The sequence below is a fragment of the Erythrolamprus reginae genome, chromosome 4, assembly GCF_031021105.1.
Source record: "Erythrolamprus reginae isolate rEryReg1 chromosome 4, rEryReg1.hap1, whole genome shotgun sequence".
Taxonomy (NCBI): domain Eukaryota; kingdom Metazoa; phylum Chordata; class Lepidosauria; order Squamata; family Dipsadidae; genus Erythrolamprus; species Erythrolamprus reginae.
This window is the reverse complement of record NC_091953.1, coordinates 22127925-22146877: the sequence shown is the minus strand read 5'-3', so window position 1 is coordinate 22146877 and position 18953 is coordinate 22127925. Positions and strand designations below refer to the sequence as shown.

Here is an 18953-nt window from a genome sequence, read left to right as displayed (position 1 = left end):
TCACTTGGGTTCGGAAGGCAGCAGTGACCAGTGCTTGTACGTTTGATAACAGTGTAACAGTGGTGAGTGAAGAAGGAAATGGTTTGTTACAGAAGAGGTTAAAATTAGACTTCTTGGATGTTTTGCATTTTAAAATGAAGAATCTCTAGTTCCAATCCAAGTACAGTGTTCCCTCAATTTTCCCGGGGGATGCGTTCCGAGACCGCCCGCGAAAGTCGAATTTCCGCGAAGTAGGGATGCAGAAGTAAATACACTATTTTTGGCTATAAACAGTATCACAAGCCTTTCCTTAACACTTTAAATCCCTAAATTACAATTTCCCACTCCCTTAGCAACCATTTAGATTATTACTCACCATGTTTATTTATTAAAGTTTATTTAAAAAATTATTTATTAAAGGCGGATAAAAGTTTGGCGATGACACGTCATCAGGCGGGGAAAAACATGGTATAGGGAAAAAAACCGTGAAGTATTTTTTAATTAATATTTTTGAAAAACTGTGGTATAGACTTTTCGTGAAGTTCGAACCCGCGAAAATTGAGGGAACACTGTAAGGAATTCTTCAAGGTAAGACCTTAATGGAAGTTGCCCATTAGTGATATAAGTCAAATACTGTTATAAAATACATAATTTAAAGTGTTGGTTATTAACTATTGTGGTAATGTCTTAAGACCAGATTACTTATAGCAGTGATTTTCAACCTTTTTTGAGCCGCAGCATATTTTTTATATTTACAAAATCCTGGGGCACACCACCAACCAAAATGGCACAAAATGACACTCTAACACAGTACATACTGTACATATAGTTAATAATGTAGTTTCTAAATGTATTTATACTCCCTTAGTGTGAATAGGATAGACATAACCAGCTGAGGCTGAGGCTTCATCTAGTGGTGGCAACATTTACCTCCAGTCTTGACCAGGATTAGAAATTGGGACCATGGGGAGGAGTAGCAGCTTCAACTACTCGCCACGGCCCCACAATGACAATTGCGCGGCAGCCCGAGCAGGGACCTTCCTGGGTGTGGATGAGAGGCGGCCTGCTATTGGTTCATTGCTAGTGGTCGGGATGAATCCTAGAAGTGATTGGTCAGTGAGCGTTCCTTGTGCCTCCACTCTTCCTGTTGTTGATAGCTGGAGAGATTGTGAGGGGAATGTTTTATGTTCGGATGGAGGCGGCTGGCGGTGGGCCAGATAAATGGCCTCCACGGGCCGTATCCGGCACGCGAGCCATAGTTTGGGGACCCATGTTTAATTTCCCCACGGCACACCTGACCATGTCTCGCGGCACACTGTTTGGACCGCATACTGCCTCATGTATCCCAGCGACCGGTTAGAGCCCATAGAGTTGGCCTTCTCCGGATCCCCTCATTCAAGCAATATCACCTGGTGGGGCCCAGGGGAAGGGCCTTCTCTGTGGCAGCTCCGACCCTTTGGAACCAGCTCCCCCTGGAGAGTCATGCCACCCCCCACCCTCCTGGCTTTTCGTAAGGTACTAAAAACACATCTCTGCGGGCAGACTTGGGGCCATTGTCTTCATGCTCCAGCCAACAGCATGAATGAATGATTTGAATGAACGAATGTTAGTCAAATGCTTTTTAATTACGCGGGGTTTTAGACTCGGTTTTTACTGTTTTGGGGTTTTATTATATTGGGTTTCTCAGATTTTATATGGCATTGATTTTCTTATGTAAGCCACCCTGAGTCTACGAGAGAAGAGCGGACTAGAAATCCAATTAATTAAATAAACAAATAAAATGAATTGGACTTAGTTTTACGATACTTTTATGGCACTTGTTAGGTGACTCCACTGGGTCGACATATGAACAAAAATCAGGATGGCTGATTGCTTCAGTTCATTAACTGACCTCTGCCATTATTAAGTAAGCCAAGAGAATTTTCAGGGCTCCCCAGTTGGAGCCTTCAGAAAAAAACATTGTTGCTCACCCATGAGGCATCCATGTGCCTCGGAACTACAGTGATTCCAGGCACGTGCCCAGATTTAAACTGGTGTGTATGGGGGAAGGAGCGAATTTTGAGGATATGGATAAGAACCTCCAGAGGATACCACTGCTTCCTGCTCATCAGCTGTTCTACAAGCTCTGCCCAGTAGTGCACATTAATCCTCCAAGCAAAAGCAAACAAACACAATACAGTAGAATGCAAAGGATCTTTCTGCAAGCAATCTCAAACTACAAACAAACAGTACATAGAAGGCAAAGGAATTTTACAGAACTATAAGTGCTCCTTGTAGACGCTGGCTAGTATTATTTTTGCCGGCAATTCCAAAGCAAAATGCAAACAACCACAGTAACAATTAAAAAAAATGGTAAAATGTATTTACAAACAAGCACCATACTACAATGAAAAATAAATTTTTAAAGTACAGTGATCCACCGATTATCGCGAGGGTTCCGTTCCAAGACCCCTCGCGATAATCGATATTTCGGGATGTAGTGGTGCGGAAGTAAAAACACCATCTGCGCATGCGTGCCCCTTTTTCCATGCGCAGATGGTGGAGTTTGCGTGTGGGCGGCGGGGAAGACCCGGGGAAGACCCAGGGAAGGTTCCTTCGGCCACCCAACAGCTGATCTGCTCCGCAGCGCGGCAGCAGCGAGGAGCCGAAGATGGGGTTTCCCCGTTGCCCGGGCAACGGGGAAACCCCATCTTCGGCTCCTCGCTGCTGCCGCGCTGCGGAGCAGATCAGCTGTTGGGCGGCCGAAGGAACCTTCCCTGGGTCTTCCCGCCGCCCAGGCAAAGGGGAAACCCCAAGATCGCTTGCCGCTTGCCCGTCACCCGCTCGCCCGGCCGCTCGCTTGCCGCTTGCCCGTTCGCCCGCCCGGCTGCTCGCTTGCCGCTTGCTCGTTCGCCCGCCCGCCCGGCTGCTCGCTTGCCGCTCGAGAGCAAGAGGGGGAGAGATAGAGAAAGAGAGAGAAGGAAAGAAAGAGATGAGAGAGGGAGGAAGAGAGTGTGAGAGAGGAAGAAGCAAGATAGAGAAAGAGAGAGAGAAAGAAAAATGAGAAAGGAAGGGAGTGACGTCATCGGGTGGAAAAATCGCGATATAGCGTTTCGCAATGATCGAGATCGCGAAACTCGGGGGATCACTGTAGTTACCAAGGTAACTACAGGTGAAACTCAAAAAATTAGAATATCATGCAAACGTTCATGTATTTCAGTAATGTAACTTACAAGGTGAAACTTAATATGTGAGAGGTATTCATAACGTGCAAGGCAAGATAGTTCAAGCCGTGTTTTGTCATAATTGTGATGATTATGGGTTACATCTCATGACAACCCCAAATCTCCCATCTCAGAAAATTAGAATATTGAACCCATACCTTAACCCCACTTTTGGGAGGGCATCCATAACTTTGAACAGTCATTAAATGGCCCTTTGTAACTTGGAGATTACCTGTAATTAGTATGGGTGATTTCCTAAGGGTTGAGAAAAAAGAACAATTCTTAAAACAACATAGCTTATGATCTTGATAGTTGTGTTCGCTGTATATCTTTGGTCTCTTTCTGCAGGTGCTCTCTTTATTCCATGCTCTTCAGAATTGTTTTGTATAGTTTGATATTTTGTGAAAGAACGTAAAAAGATTTTTGAGGCATTTAATAAATAGTTGTACAAAAGTCATATATGGAATTACCTCTTTCTAGATCCGATGTGTAGAATTTTATCAATTTGCTTACCAGGACTTAGTGATTGGGTTTAGAAATCATGCTAAGCCATGGCTTGCCCATGAGTGGGATGTATGCTTGTTGTTCGAATGGGAGTGAGTGATTTTTAATGTTCCAGGGTTTTTAGAGTAATTAAATTAATTGGATTTTAGATATTTATATTTTATGTTGTTTTTGATATGTTATGAACTGCCCCGAGTCCTCAGAGAGGGGTGACATATAAATACAATCAATCAATCAATCAAATCCATCCATCCATCAATCAATCAATAATACTGTGAGATCAAAAGTACAGTGTTGTTATAGATATTATCAAAGTCTGTTAAATATTTATATCCCTCCATCCAAATTAAATTTATGTTCTTGATCTGATCACTATCTAAGCTCACTATGTGCAGGGGTGAAAACCAGCAAACTAACAGATTCTGGAGAACCGGTAGCGGAAATTTTGAGTAGTTCATAGAACAGGCAAGTAGCACCTCTAGCTGACCCTAGGAGTAGGGTGGGAATGGAGATTTTGTAATATTCTTCCTCCAGGAGTGGGAGGGAATAGAGATTTTGCAGTATTCTTCCCCTGCCATGCCCACCCAGCCACAACACGGCCACAAAAGTCACACCCACAGAACTGGTAGTGAAAAGTTGGGTTTCACCACTGGTTATGTGGCAAGCCCAACTGCCACATAATAACCCCATGTATGCAATTAACATCCCAGAATTCAAAAGTGGATGGATTTCTCTGTCGATGGACATGCAAAGCCTAAGGTTATTATTTCCTGGTTTTAGATATTGGAACTTGTTAGCATTCCACACTGGGCTTATACCCAAAGTTAGAATACCGAACTTGAAACAGCAATATCAGCACACAGCAGAATGTATTCTATTTTCTTAGCACACAGAATATTTAACACACAGCAATACTTTAGCACACAGCAAAACTTAGCACACAGCAATATAGCAAGCATTATCAAGACTAACCACAATAGCCATCAACAACCAAGAATATATTATAATACAACTGCAATACAATAGAGAGCAGTACATCTGTCTCCTTTTTATGGGTAATTGCAGCCTATCTCTTAAAGTAACATTATACTATTTCCTCCAAACATACATTGCTGGTTAGTTCATATATTGATAAATCCATCCAGTGCAATACGTAGTATTGACATAACTCTTCTTAATTGTAAGTGATTGAGGGTGGAAACTCCAGCTAAGCTTTTGAGAGGGGCTTCTGCAAAGTTTCTCAAATTTGAGATTTGCAGATATTTACTTGCAAGCTATCCTAAAACTGAATAGGTTTTATACACTGCTCAAAAAATATATATAAAGGGAACACTTAAAAACAAGTCTAATAAATTATTAATTATTAAATTATAAATCATTATATAATTTCAAGTAAATCAAACTTCTGTGAAATCAAACTGCCCACTTAGGAAACATTGACAGTCAATTTCACATGCTGTTGTGCAAATGGAATAGTTGTGCAAATGGAATATTCAATGAGAATATTTCATTCATTCAGATCTAGGATGTATTATTTGAGTGTTCCCTTTATTTTTTGAGCAGTATACTTTGCAACAAATCCAAAGCACAGAAGCTTAGTGGGGTTAAAAATAGTTTAAGGCAAGCCTGTTAAACTGGAGGCACATAGGTATCACGTGCAGGCCATGCCCGCCCCAGCTCCGCAAAGGCAAAAAAACTCTGTGATATGTCATAATACGTCACATAACGTGATCTAATTTGATACCCGTGGTCTAAGGTCTATTGTTTCTCTACTGCAAATGTGGTTCTCTTCATTGTCCCTTTTTTCCTTGGGCTTCCCACCTTGAAACCCAAGAAGGCAATTTGGGGGAAGAGAAAGTTGGAGAAAGAGTTATTTCCTATTTTCCAAGGTCTCAACTTCCCTAGCCTACAATTAACCACCATGCAACATTGAACTAATTCTTCCAAGATCTAAGGTGCACCTTGTCATACTAATTGATCTTCAGTTAGTAGGAGAGATCTTCTTAAAGCTGATTGATTGGGACAAAATCATTCTGGCACATGGACCTAGAACAAACAACTGAAAATCTGCTGTGTAGTCCATTATTTGGCATCTTCCAAGTTCCAAGTCATAATTTATTAATCTCTTAACACTCTTGATAATATGCTGTAATGGAGCACTTATGCCACTTGTTCCGTCATTGAGGTATCTTTGAGGACAGTAATCATCTATTTAGATCAGGAGCGAGTTCCTCTTACCTTTTGTTATTGGTGTGCTGCTGTTTCGCATCGTGACGTTTCATGTGCACGTGAATGTCCCCTTGTGCAATTTCACTTTTGCGCATGCTCAGAGGGATTATTTTACTTTCACGCATGCTCAGAGAGCAGAAAAATCACAAAAACTTACCAAAAAAGAAATGTCAGAGCCAAAAATAAACTGGCTGGCACACACATGCACATTGGAGCTGAGCTAGGGCAACAGCTCATGTGCCAGTAGATATGGTTCTGCGTGCCACCTCTGGCACCCGTGCCATAGGTTCGCCATCACTGAACTAGGACCTTTAGTTATAATAACTAGGAAGGAAACTTGACATTCCAGGATTGTCAACATAGGTTTCTATGTAACTTCCTAATTTCCTTCTACAAAATATAACTGTTGTGGTTAGCTCTGGCCCAGCTCCTGCCCCAAGGAATGTGCAGGTGGATGTGGGGGAAACATCCACATGCCACAGGCCTGTTTTGCTCCCGATGGAATCTGCCGACGAAGCCTCCTCTGACCAAGGAAGCGTGAGTGACAGGGAAGAGGGGAGTTTGGCAGACAGCCTAGGAGGAGATCAATCATCTGTATCATCCTTGGATTCTGAACAAGAATTAATGACACATCCACGCATGCGTAGAGTGATGCATAGGAGACAACAACTGAAGGATTATTACAAGAGAAAATGAGGCCAGCTGTGGTTGGGTGGGGCTGCTGTAATTAGTGCTACAGATAAAAGTACAGCTAGGTGTTTTAGCCTCATGGCAGTTTATCTGATTCATTGTTTCGTCAAGATTGTGGTTTTTGTGCTGTTCAAGATTGTGTGTGGACTCTCTGGACTTTAGAATTGGACTCAATTTCCCAGTTATTGGGTGAGCAATCGGATGGCATTTCACCTGTGCCTTGTGTGTACCAGAAAATCCCTTTGACATTTAAAAAGGGAGCTGTTTCTGTTTTTCTGTTTATAAAAACTTTTGGGTTTTCCTTTTATCGTGTGGTGTGTGTCTTCCTGGACTAATTACCCTGTAATTATGGGCGGTTGAAACACGCAGGCAGAACATATAACGAGGGCCAACTTCATGGGGAAGACGGTCCTAGTTTATGCTACCTTTAGTCACTGTGGCTGTTTATTATCTCTCATCTCTTAAACAGTATGTATGCTGATTATTAAGAAACATGGTCAGAAGACTTTCCCACAGATAGCTGATTTCCCCCTGTGGGATTGGAATGCTGGATTGGGTGTGCTTGTGGTCCTATCCAATAAAGCGGTGCTGTGTTTTTGATATTACAAAGAGGAAGAAGAATCATGCAATAGCTGCAAATCCACAGTGTATCTTTTTCTACATTTGTACTTTTCCCACCTGGACCTATTGCCTTGTATTTGCTTATGATGGGTCAGTTTTTAATCTATTTTATTGAAACTGTTAACACATTCTAGAAAACACAAGTGTTTGCAATGTGACGGGCTTGAATTCTCTTTTCCATCCAGACTGCCAATGGTGTGGCTTCCAGGGAGGAGGAGGAAATAAGTGAGCTGCAGGAGGATGATAGAGAACAATTTTCTGATCAGCTGGCCAGCATAGGCATGTTAGGAAGAATTGCTGCTGAACACTGTATACCTCTTCTTATCAGGTACAGGCTCAAGTCATTTCAATCCTTCGACACCGTCATTGCTCTTTTTCATTCGTGGCATCTTCATTGTGGGGGAAAAATAATAATGAACTTGTTTAATGTTTCCCTTCAGTTTGTTAGAAGACAGAGTGACAAGGCTTCATGGCCAGTTACAAAGGCATCAGCAATTAATCAGTTCAGCTGGATCAAGCTCCATTGACAATAAACTGCTTGATGACTTGTATGAGGATATTCATTGGCTTATTCTAGTCACAGGTGAGTAGAGACTTCTGCACAGCCAAATGAGATCAGTCCATTGGAAATGGAGATTCCTTTGTCAAATCTATTACAGATGATCTCTTCTGTCCATTTTGTATTTGTCGTTTATTCACATAGATGCACCCTTATTTTCACAATATTCAAGTCAGGAAAAATGGCCCTGTGTGAGTGTGGTGGTTTGCTTCAGCACACAGTGAAAAACCAAAAAATAAAATACAATTGTAGATTGGTTACAAAGATCTTAATGCTTCTGGTTAGTTTCCATTGAAAAATAAGGAAAATGCAATACCATTAAGCAATGTATTGCAATTTCTGTTGATAAGGGGAAGCAGTTTCTGTAGGCATGAAATTTTTCAGGCTATTGTTGCCAAATTGGAATTTTATTCAAGCAGAAAGTAGAGGAACAATTTTACCTAGCATTATTGAGTTGAGGTTTCCAGTTGTCCATTATGATTTAATAAAGCAAATTACTAGCTTCCTTAACCTTTAATCCCTTCCCTGAAAAACCCAAAGTTACAACTTTGAAAATATAGTCTAATTGTTTTACAATATTTGAGAGCAATTGCTTGTTTCTTGATTGAGGATTGCTGTACAAGTGATACCTCGGCTTACAAACCCTTCGTCATACAAACTTTTCGAGATACAAACCCGGGGTTTAAGATTTTTTTGCCTCTTCTTCTTAACTATTTTCACCTTACAAACCCAAGCCGTCACCACTGAGATGCCCCGCCTCCAGACTTCTGTTGCCAGCGAAGCACCCGTTATTGCGCTGTTGGGATTCCCCTGGGGCTCCCCTCCATGGGAAACCCCAACTCCGGACTTCCGTGTTTTTGTGATGCTGCAGGGGAATCCCAGCAGCGTAAAAACGGGTGCTTCACTGGCAACGGAAGTCCAGAGGTGAGGTTTCCCAGCGAGGGGAGCGTCAGCGAAATTGCAGCATCACAAAAACACAGAAGTCCAGAGGTGGAGTTTCAAGGACTTTTGTGTTTTTGCAATGCTGCAATTTCGCTGAGGCTCCCCTCGATGGAATCCCCATCTCCGAACTTCCGTTGCCAGCGAAGCACCTATTTTTGCGCTGCTGGGATTCCCCTGCAGCATCAGAAAAACACGGATGTCTGAAGGTGGGGCTTCCCATGGAGGGGAGCCTCAGAGGAATCCCAGCAGCGCAAAAACTGGCGCTTCGGCTGGCAAAAGGGGTGAGTTTTGGGCTTGCACGCATTAATCTCTTTTCCATTGATTCCTATTGGAAACATTGTTTCATCTTACAAACTTCACTTTATAAACCTCATCCCGCAACCAATTAAGTTTGTAAGATGAAGTATCACTGTATTTAGGAAGGATTAGCAATACAGGAAACCTTAGCATTTAGCTCAAGACCTAAGGAATAGGAAAAATAAATGACAGTTTAAGCAAAGTCCAGCTAAACTGGATTTAAGAAGATGGCTATTACGAATTAGTCCAGGCATCATTTATTTATCAAATTTCTATGTCACCCATATCTCACTTGGATGACTGAATGACTTATAAACATCATAAAACGATATAAAAACTTGACTAAAAGGTCAATACAAAATTAAAAGCAAGGTTAACATTTACAAGCTATTTTTTAAAAGTTAAGAAATTAGGAAGGCTACATTATATTTGCTGTATTCCACTACTACAGTCAAATTTCTCTTGGACATTGACATAGCCTCCTAGATCCTTTAGACTAGTACCTACATGAAAATAGGAAGGAAGCAAAGATAGGGTGAAATTTAAATGCATCACATGCTGTTGAGGACCCAGTAATTATAGATTATACAGGAAAGAAGTCTCTTGCGTGAGCCCCGAAGGCCAAATTGCCTCTTAATCTTTTGGCCTACAAGAATAAGACCTTCATCCTATTAGAAACTGCTTTTCCATTAATCAGCACAAAGCTCGCTCATATTTAGGCTCAGCCTTTAATTCAGATGCAATGTGTGGCAATACTATGCTCCAGGGAAGCCTAGGGACGGTGAAATACGAGCCTATACGAGTTTTCGGAGAGGGGCGGCATATAAATCCAATAAATCTAATCTAATCTACTGGGCCCACCAGAAGTTGAAAAACAGGCCGTTTCCAGCCTCCAGAGGGTCTCAGAGGGACGGGAGAAGCTGTTTCGCCCTCCGCAGGCATTGAATTATGACTGTGGGCACTTGTGCATGTGCAATAGCGCACACCCACGCTCTTTCGGCACCCAAGGAAAAAAAGGTTCACCATCACTGCACTAGAGGCTCCGGGCAGATCCATGGAAGGAGGAACCAGAAGTTTATTTACGTCCTCCCTCAATGCATTGTTTTGATCTTGAAATTTGTGCAATTTCTCTCGGTCCTTCCTCTGCGTTTTTAGCTATTCCCCTTGGAAGGAGTTAATTGGTTAGAGCTGTCAGTATGACTGGAATTTTTGAAAAGGTTCCTAGCCTTAGCTGCAAATGCAAAAGTCTACGGAGAGAGGCGGCATACAAATCTAATAAATAAATAAAAAGACTCTTAAAAAATAGTAGTGACGTGATGGCCAAGATGGGAGATGTATTATTCAAAAATTATATTTGTTATGGGATTTAAAGTGAATTTAGTTTTATGTGCTACTTTCTCCCTAGTAATTGTAGCTGTTTATAGACTTTATTCTGACATGTAGAAATCGAATGCAAAGCCAAACTGAACTTTGTAACATAAATGCAAGTTTTAATTTAAGCATATCATAGAATTTAGCCAAATATTGATGTCAGTTCTCTCAGCATCTTTCTGATGGCCCTTAAAGCATTATTTAATTTAGGCTAGGTAACCTGAGGTCACTGCTTTCTTTTTTTGTTTGTTTGTTTGCTTTTAATTTTAAGGCTACCTCTTAGCTAATGATACTCAGGGAGAGACTCCGCTAATACCTCCAGAAATAATGGAGTATTCCATTAAGCATTCAACTGAGGTTGACATCAATACAACGCTTCAGATTCTTGGATCTCCGGGAGAAAAGGCCTCTTCCATTCCAGGGTACAACAGAACCGATTCTGTTATTAGGTAATTTATTTAGTATTTTAATGCCAAATGTTGTTAGTTGCAAAGTTGTGTCTGACCCATCGCAATCCCATGGACAATGTTCCTATCCTCTACCATCCTATATCGCCAGGCATGGGGGAAACTGAGATACCTCCCCCAGGCTTTTATATTTTATGTTTGTTGTGTGTGTGTTGTATGGTTTTAAATGATGGGGTTTTATATGTTTTTTTTCTTTTTAATATTAGATTTGTTCCATTGTAATATTGTTTTTTATTATTGTTGGGAGAGAGAAGAAAAAATCCTACTTCGCGGATTTTTGTTTATTGTGTTTAACAACGTAAAATTGTTATTTTTAGATTCTAAATATTAGATTTGTTACCATGTATTGTTTTTTATCACTGTGTGAGCCGCCCCAAGTCTACGGAGAGGGGCAGCATAGAAATCTAATTAATAATAATAATAATAATAATAATAATAATAATAATAATAATAATAATATGCTACTATTCAGCGGCTGAAAGAGTGAATACATGGAAAACCTAGTGTTGCAAACAGTAAACAATGTTTTCTACTCGTAGAAATGGTGAAGCTGATTGTGTTACTCAGTTATTCCCCCTGACAAAACCTAAAAAACCCAAAAGGTTTTCATGTGTTTAAGCATAAATCAACATCAGCGGATGCTAGGGGAAAATCACAGCCTTTTCATTTCCTTCAGGTTATTGTCTTCTATTCTAAGAGTTTCGGAAGTGGAGTCTCGAGCAATAAGAGCAGATCTAACGCACCTTCTGAGCCCGCAAATGGGAAAAGATATTGTGTGGTTCCTCAAACGGTGGGCAAAAACCTATCTCCTTGTCGATGAAAAGTTATATGACCAGGTAAAACAATTTTAAACTTCTGGACATGTTTACATTTAATTTCGAAATTTCTGAAAGCACAAATTCTGAGATTTTGCAACAAACAGCATGAGCTTATTCACTGCAATACTTAAGTAAGTATGGTCTGATCTAAATGTGCAACAAAAGAGTTCTTTATACATACCCTGTTTCCCCGATAGTGAGACACCCCCGATTGTAAGACATATCGGGGGTTTCAGGGGGGTCGGCTAATATAAGCCGTACCCTGAAAGTAAGACATATGTCTTACTTTCGGGGAAACACGGGGGTATTGCCGGGGGGGGAGCCCGATGACGTCGCTTCCAAGCTCCCCGTGCGCCCTTCGCCTCGCCGCAGCGCCACCGCCTCTTCCCTGGCTTGGCAAAGCGAAGGATGGCGCTGGTCCAAAGCGAGCCGAGCGGGCGGCGGCTTGCAGCGAAGGCGCTCGTCCCAGCAACCGAGTCCTGCCGAGGCTCGGCTGCAAGTGGCCAGCGAGGCCGACCAGCTCCGAGGCGAGCGGCCGGAGCTGCGCCCTCCTTCGCCCGCCTCCTTTCCGGCAGGCAGGTGGGGCTGCCCAACTGCGCAGAGCGGCTCCTTCCCTCCAGACACACGCTTCCCCGACACGCGTCTGTGGCTCCACGCGTGCACGCCGCTTGGAGCCCTGAGGTTGAACTTGGAAAAGGGCTCACGAGGCTCCTGTCCCGCGGCGGCCCTTCTGGACTCTGGGGAGATGCCTTCGGGAACGCGACCCTTTCAATTTTTTTCCAATGTAAGACATACCCCGAAAGTAGTGGGGCTTTTGGGGGTAAAAAGAAAGTAAGACACTGTCTTACTTTCGGGGAAACACGGGGTAATAAATAAAGATGTTCTTTATAAAAGAGGCTTTAGAATGGTTTTTAAGGAATTCATGTATAGGGGTATAGGGGAAAATAGTTATTCAAAATAGTGCACCGTTTTTATGATCTGAAATGATAATCTCCCCTCTCAGTCACTTCTGCTGCATGTGTGGACCATCTATATTCATCTAAAATTAGTGGGTGCATACATGAGGAAACAGTATAATAAAGCTGCCCCCAACCCTTTGGGTGCCAGGGACCAGTTCCATTGACTGGGGAGGGGGAGCATGATTTGGTGTGCTGCCTGGATCCTGCGTGTTCTGTCGGGCTCTCTGATAGACTCCTCCCAAAAATTCACAGGTACAAATTTCAGACACACATTTGAAAATTCAAAACAATGTTCTTTATAATGAAAATTCACTTTAACTAAGCCCTCTTTTGGTATAGCAAAGAGCACTGGTCTCCAAACAAACTGGTACTTTGTACAAGTCCCTTATCAGTTCTGTGATACTTAGCTTGCAGCTGTGAGGCAATTCACAGTCCTTCTTCTTTCACAAAGTGAAACACACTTTGCTCTGGTTTAGTTTCAGAGCGGGGGGAAATCAGCACACAAAGGTCAAAGTCAGCAAAGCAGGCACGAAACACAAGGATCAGATAATCCTCCACAATGGCCAAACCCACAGGCTGCTATTTATAGCAGCCTCACTAATTACCACAGCCCCACCCAACCACAGGTGGCTGTATTGTTTTTACTTTGTTGTGAGCCGCCTCGAGTTTGCGGAGAGGGGCGGCATATAAATCCAATAAATTTAATCTCATTTTCTTTGATAATAATCTCTCAGTTGTTGTTGCCTATGCATGCGTGGCTGTATCATTAACTCTTGTTCTGAATCCAAGGAGGAGCTAGATAATTGATCTCCTTCTGAGCTGTCTACCACACTCTCCTCCTCCCTGTCACTCATGTCTTCTTGGTCAGTGGAGCCTTCATCAGCAGATTCCACCGGGGCCAAAACAGGCCTGCAGCATGTGGATGTCTCCCCCACATCCACAGTCCCTGGGGCAGGAGCTGGGCCAGAGCTAACCACAACACTGCGCCCAGTTCCTGGCGGGCTCAAAGCAGTGCTCTGGCCCGGAGATTGGGGACTCCTTCTAAAATAAATCTGTCTATTAAATCTGTATGTGCCTTCAATTATGTTATTCCTCATGCATTTTTGAACAAAACAGATACGTTTTTTAAAACTTACAATAAATGAAAGAAAGTTAAGGAGTCAGACAATATTCTTATCAATAAACTGTACTGCATTCTCTAGCATTCATAAATATTAACTTTTTTTTTTTTAGATAAGCTTGCCATTCAACACCGCATTTGGTGCTGACACTGAGGGTGCCCAGTGGATTGTGGGCTACCTTTTAGAAAAAGTACTCAGCAATCTTGCAGTATGGAGTTCTGAACAAGAACTTGCCAATGACACTGTGCAACTACTGGTAACGTTGGTAGAAAGGAGGGAGAGGTAAGCAATCCATTTTCCAAAATGGGCACTTGTTCCAGGCCCATCATAATTTCAAATGATCTTTAAAAGACTGGTTATAAGTTGAGGACTATCTTACTTTAGGGACTGGAATGTAAATACTTAATTTACAAAATGATTCTTTCTAGAAGCTTGATGAGTCTAGGGCTAAGCTACCATCGTTAAGATACCATAGTTGTTTCCAAGGCATGGAACATGATTGTGATTTAATTGATCAACACCAAGAACTGAGAAGACAATTTGCCAATCCTCAGTTTTACTACTAATCTCTTCCAGAACTGATTGCTTCATATTATTAAATAGAAATGGCAGTTCCAACGCTAATTCCAAAAGTTCCTTTTAACTTGTGCTTATATATAAATACATATAAAAACATCTGCTATAGCCAATTCAGGTTTAAGTGAGTTCTCAAAAGGAGAATATTGTCAGTAAGGAATAAATGATTTTTGTCCTATTTTTACCCATGAACAAAACAAAGGGGGGGGGGGGGAAATTGGACAATATTTAATACAGTGATACCTTGTCTTACAAACTTAATTGGTTCCGGGACGAGGATCTTAAGGTGAAAAGTTTGTAAGACGAAACAATGTTTCCCATAGGAATCAATGGAAAAGCGATTAATGCGTGCAAGCCCAAAATCCACCCCTTTTGCCAGCCGAAGCACCCGTTTTTGTGCTGCTGGGATTCCCCTGAGGCTCCCCTCCATGGGAAACCCCACCTCCGGACTTCTGTGTTTTTGCGATGCTGCAGGGGAATCCCAGCAAGGGAATCCCAGCATCGCAAAAACGAGCGTTTTGCTGGCAACGGAAGTCCGGAGGTGGGGTTTCCTATCGAAGGGAGCATCAGTGAAATTGCAGCATCACAAAAACACCGAAGTCCTCGAAACCCCACCTCCGGACCTCTGTGTTTTTGCGATGCTGCAATTTCACTGAGGCTCCCCTCGCTGGGAAACCCCACCTCCGAACTGCTGGGATTCCTCTGCAGCATCACAAAAACACGGAGGTCCAGAGGTGGGGTTTCCAATGAAGGGGAGCCCCAGGGGAATCCCAGCAGCGCAAAAACGGGTGCTTCACTGGCAACGGAAGTCTGGAAGCGGGGCATCCCAGCGGCAGCGTTCGGGTTGTAAGGTGAAAATAGTTTGTAAGAAGAGACAAAAAAAACCTTAAACCCCGAGTTTGTATCTCGAAAAGTTTGTATGACGAGGCGTTTGTAAGACGATGTATCACTGTACTAGTGCCAGCACACAACATGTCATTAGATAAGTATTTGTTTTGTTAAGCATCTGTTTAAAAAAAATTATCTGGGACAAAGCTGGTTTTATTTAATTGTTCCAGGCGATTGCATTGTTATTTATTGTGTTTCAATTTTTTTGTGCTTGTATATAAATACATATAAAAACATCTGCTATAGCCAATTCAGGTTTAAGTGAATTCTCAAAAGAAGAATATTGTTGGTAAGGCTTAAATAATTTTTGTCCTATTTCTACCTATGAACAAAACAAAGGGGAAGAAATTTTTGGACAATATTTAATACTAGTGTCAGCACACACCATGTCATTAGATACGTATTTGTTTTGTTAAGCATCTTTTTAAACAATTTTATCTGGGAGAAAGCTGGTTTTATTTAACTGTTCCAGGCGATAGCATTGTTATTTATTGTGTTTCAATGTTTTTCTGTAAGGGCAAATTTAGTAATTCAGTGTGAAAACTGGTGGAACTTAGCAAAACAATTTGCCAGGCGGAATCCCCCTCTTCACTTTCTATCCAGTTCAGTGCAACGTACGTTAATGAAAGCCTTGGTTCTTGGAGGTTTTGCCCATATGGATGGAGATACCAAACAGCAGTACTGGACAGAAGTAAGTGCGATCTCTGCTTCAAAATTCGAGATAAGTGTTATCCGCAAGTGACCATTTGGCATTCAGTAGTCTTGATTTGTTTTGCTTGTTGACTTGATTATTTTTGGAATTTGTTCAAAAAGAGAAGAAGAATAAGAGACTAAAAATAGTATGATAGGGACGATAGGCACGCCCCCTCTACTGACCACTTAAGGAATGAGCCGAGGTGGCACAGTGGGTAGAGTGCAGTATTGCAGGCCACTAAAGCTGGCTGCTAGATCTGCAGATCAGCGGTTCAAATCTCATCACCAGCTCAAGGTTGACTCAGCTTTCCATAGGGTAAAATTAGGCCCCTGATTGTGGGGGCATTATGCTGGCTCTGTTAAAAAGTGCTATTGCTAACATATTGTAAGCTGCTCTGAGTCTAGGGAGAAAGGCGGCATTAGCTAGAGGTATAACAAGCAGGAAGAGGGAGATTGTGATCCCCTTATATAGAGCGCTGGTGAGACCACATTTGGAATACTGTGTTCAGTTCTGGAGACCTCACCAGTTCTGGAAGGTCTTAAGCATAAAACGTATCAGGAAAGACTTAATGAACTCAATCTGTATAGTCTGGAGGACAGAAGGAAAAGGGGGGACATGATTGAAACATTTAAATAGGCTAAAGGGTTAAATAAGGTTCAGGAGGGAAGTGTTTTTAATAGGAAAGTGAATACAAGAACAAGGGGACACAATCTGAAGTTAGTTGGGGGAAAGATCAAAAGCAACGTGAGAAAATATTATTTTACTGAAAGAGTAGTAGATCCTTGGAACAAACTTCCAGCAGACATGGTTGGTAAATCCACAGAAACTGAATTTAAACATGCCTGGGATAAACATATATTCATTGTAAGATAAAATACAGGAAATAGTATAAGGGCAGACTAGATGGACCATGAGGTCTTTTTTTGCTGTCAGTCTTCTATGTTTCTATGTTTCTTCTATTTATTTATTTTATTTTATTTTCCCTATGCCACCCTTCTCCTGGGACTCAAGATTTCTATGCCGCCCTTTTCCTGTTTTAGCTGTTTAGCAAAGGCCACATTTTGCCAAATATGCCTCTTCTGCATACATGTTAATTTTAATACTCACACATGTATAGAGCAGTGTTTCCCAACCTTGACAACTTGAAGATATTTGGACTTCAACTCCCAGAATTCCCCAGCCAGTGAATGCCCAGCAAATGCTGGCTGGGGAATTCTGGGAGTTGAAGTCCAGATATCTTCAAGTTGCCAAGGTTGGGAAACACTGGTATAGAGAAAGGAAAACAGACACAAACAAAAAAAATTATAGGAATACTTTGAAAAAAAATAGTTTTCTCCCTTCTTTCTTCATTTTAGCTATAGACATGTTCCGTTGCCTTACAGTATTTAAGCATGTGATATTTCTTAATCAATACTTCCCTTTTCCCCTTCAAGGAAGCTTCTAAAAAAAACGACTTTTAAAAATAGTATGAGGCGTGTGTTTAAAAAACTGCGGCCGCAAAAACAAAGGCTATATTCTTGAGCCAGAAACAGCTTGTTGTAAAATTTTACAATGGATAATGAGCCCTTTTGGCAAACGGAATAGTATATAAAGCCAGATAGGACAAGTCAACATAAAAGAATTCAAACCATGCTGATCAGGCTGATCAGGCCTGATGGGTTCGGGAGGTTTTAAAAGAGCAAAAAATGATGTGACTCTTCTACCGTTCCCATAGTGAGACTCCAGAGACAACTGTTCTGTTGTGACTCAGTTTCTGCACACAATGGTTTAAAACAATCCCACTAGCCTCTTACAATCCAGTTTTGCTGTGGGTGCCCCAAAGGGCTTTTTCGAAAGGCAAATGAACTTCCTTAGGTTTTTTTCTTTTTTTGGTTTTCATGAAAACCTTTTGCCAAAACCCAGAAGAGCAACGGGCAATGGCTAGCGTGCCCGAGAGAAGGCTATGCATGCCACTTTTGGCACACGTGCCATAGGTTTGACATCATTGCTCTAGGTCAGTGATGGCGAACCTATGGCACGGGTGCCACAGGTGGCACACAGAGCCATATCTGCTGGTACGCGAGCCGTTGCCCTAGCCCAGCTCCAACGTGCATGTGTGTGTCAGCCAGCTGATTTTTGGCTCACACAGAAGCTCTGGGAAGTGGGAGGGCATTTTTTGCTTCCCGAGAGCCTCCAGGGGTATGGGGAGAGTGTTTTTAACCTCCTGCAACAAGGAAGCCTTTGGAGTTTGGGGAGGAAGAAACATGAGCCTACTGGGCCTACCAGAAGTTGGGAAATAGGCCATTTCCGGCCTCCAGAGGGTGGGGGAAGCTCCCCAGGCATTGTATGATAGGTGTGGGCATTCGCTCATTTGCGATCGTACACATGGACGCTCTTTTAGCATCTGAGGAAAAAAAGGTTCATCATCACTGCTCTAGGTTATATATATATATCTTCTATCTATCTATCTATCTATCTATCTATCTATCTATCTATCTATCTAATCTATCTATTATCTATCTATCTATCTATCTAATCTATTATCTATCTATTATCTACCTACCTACCTATCTACCTATCTATCTATTATCTATCTATCTATCTAATTCTATCTATCTAACTATCTAATCTATCTATCTATTATCTATCTATCTATTATCTATCTATCTATCTATCTATCTATCTAACTATCTAATCTATCTATCTATTATCTATCTACCTATCTATTATCTATCTATCTATCTATCTAATCTATCTTGGCATATTCGGGTTTCTTCCCGTGTAGGATTCAGAGATTTCTGGCAACGTTTCGACGAGGTCCCACTCGTCATCTTCAGGCTGGTGCTTCTGTCTTTGTTCGCCCTAGAACAAGGACAGAAGCACCAGCCTGAAGATGACGAGTGGGACCTCGTCGAAACGTCACTAGAAATCTCTGAATCCTACACGGGAAGAACCCCGAATATGACAAGACCGTCATACCTGTACCCGTGAAAATCTACGAAAACATACATACATATGTACATACACATATATATATATGTGCAGAGCTGAAGGGA

General features: G+C 41.8%; 1 protein-coding gene across 1 annotated transcript in view; it reads left to right on the top strand.

Annotated features, from left to right (window-relative positions):
- XPO4 (exportin 4) overlaps positions 1 to 18953 on the top strand; it is a 126026-nt gene that overhangs the window by 86767 nt on the left and 20306 nt on the right. The window contains exons 11-16 of the mRNA XM_070749812.1: positions 7412 to 7554; positions 7667 to 7809; positions 10667 to 10844; positions 11539 to 11698; positions 13873 to 14042; positions 15741 to 15915. Of these exons, the coding sequence (XP_070605913.1) occupies positions 7412 to 7554; positions 7667 to 7809; positions 10667 to 10844; positions 11539 to 11698; positions 13873 to 14042; positions 15741 to 15915 (969 nt within the window). The remainder of the gene's footprint in view (positions 1 to 7411; positions 7555 to 7666; positions 7810 to 10666; positions 10845 to 11538; positions 11699 to 13872; positions 14043 to 15740; positions 15916 to 18953) is intronic.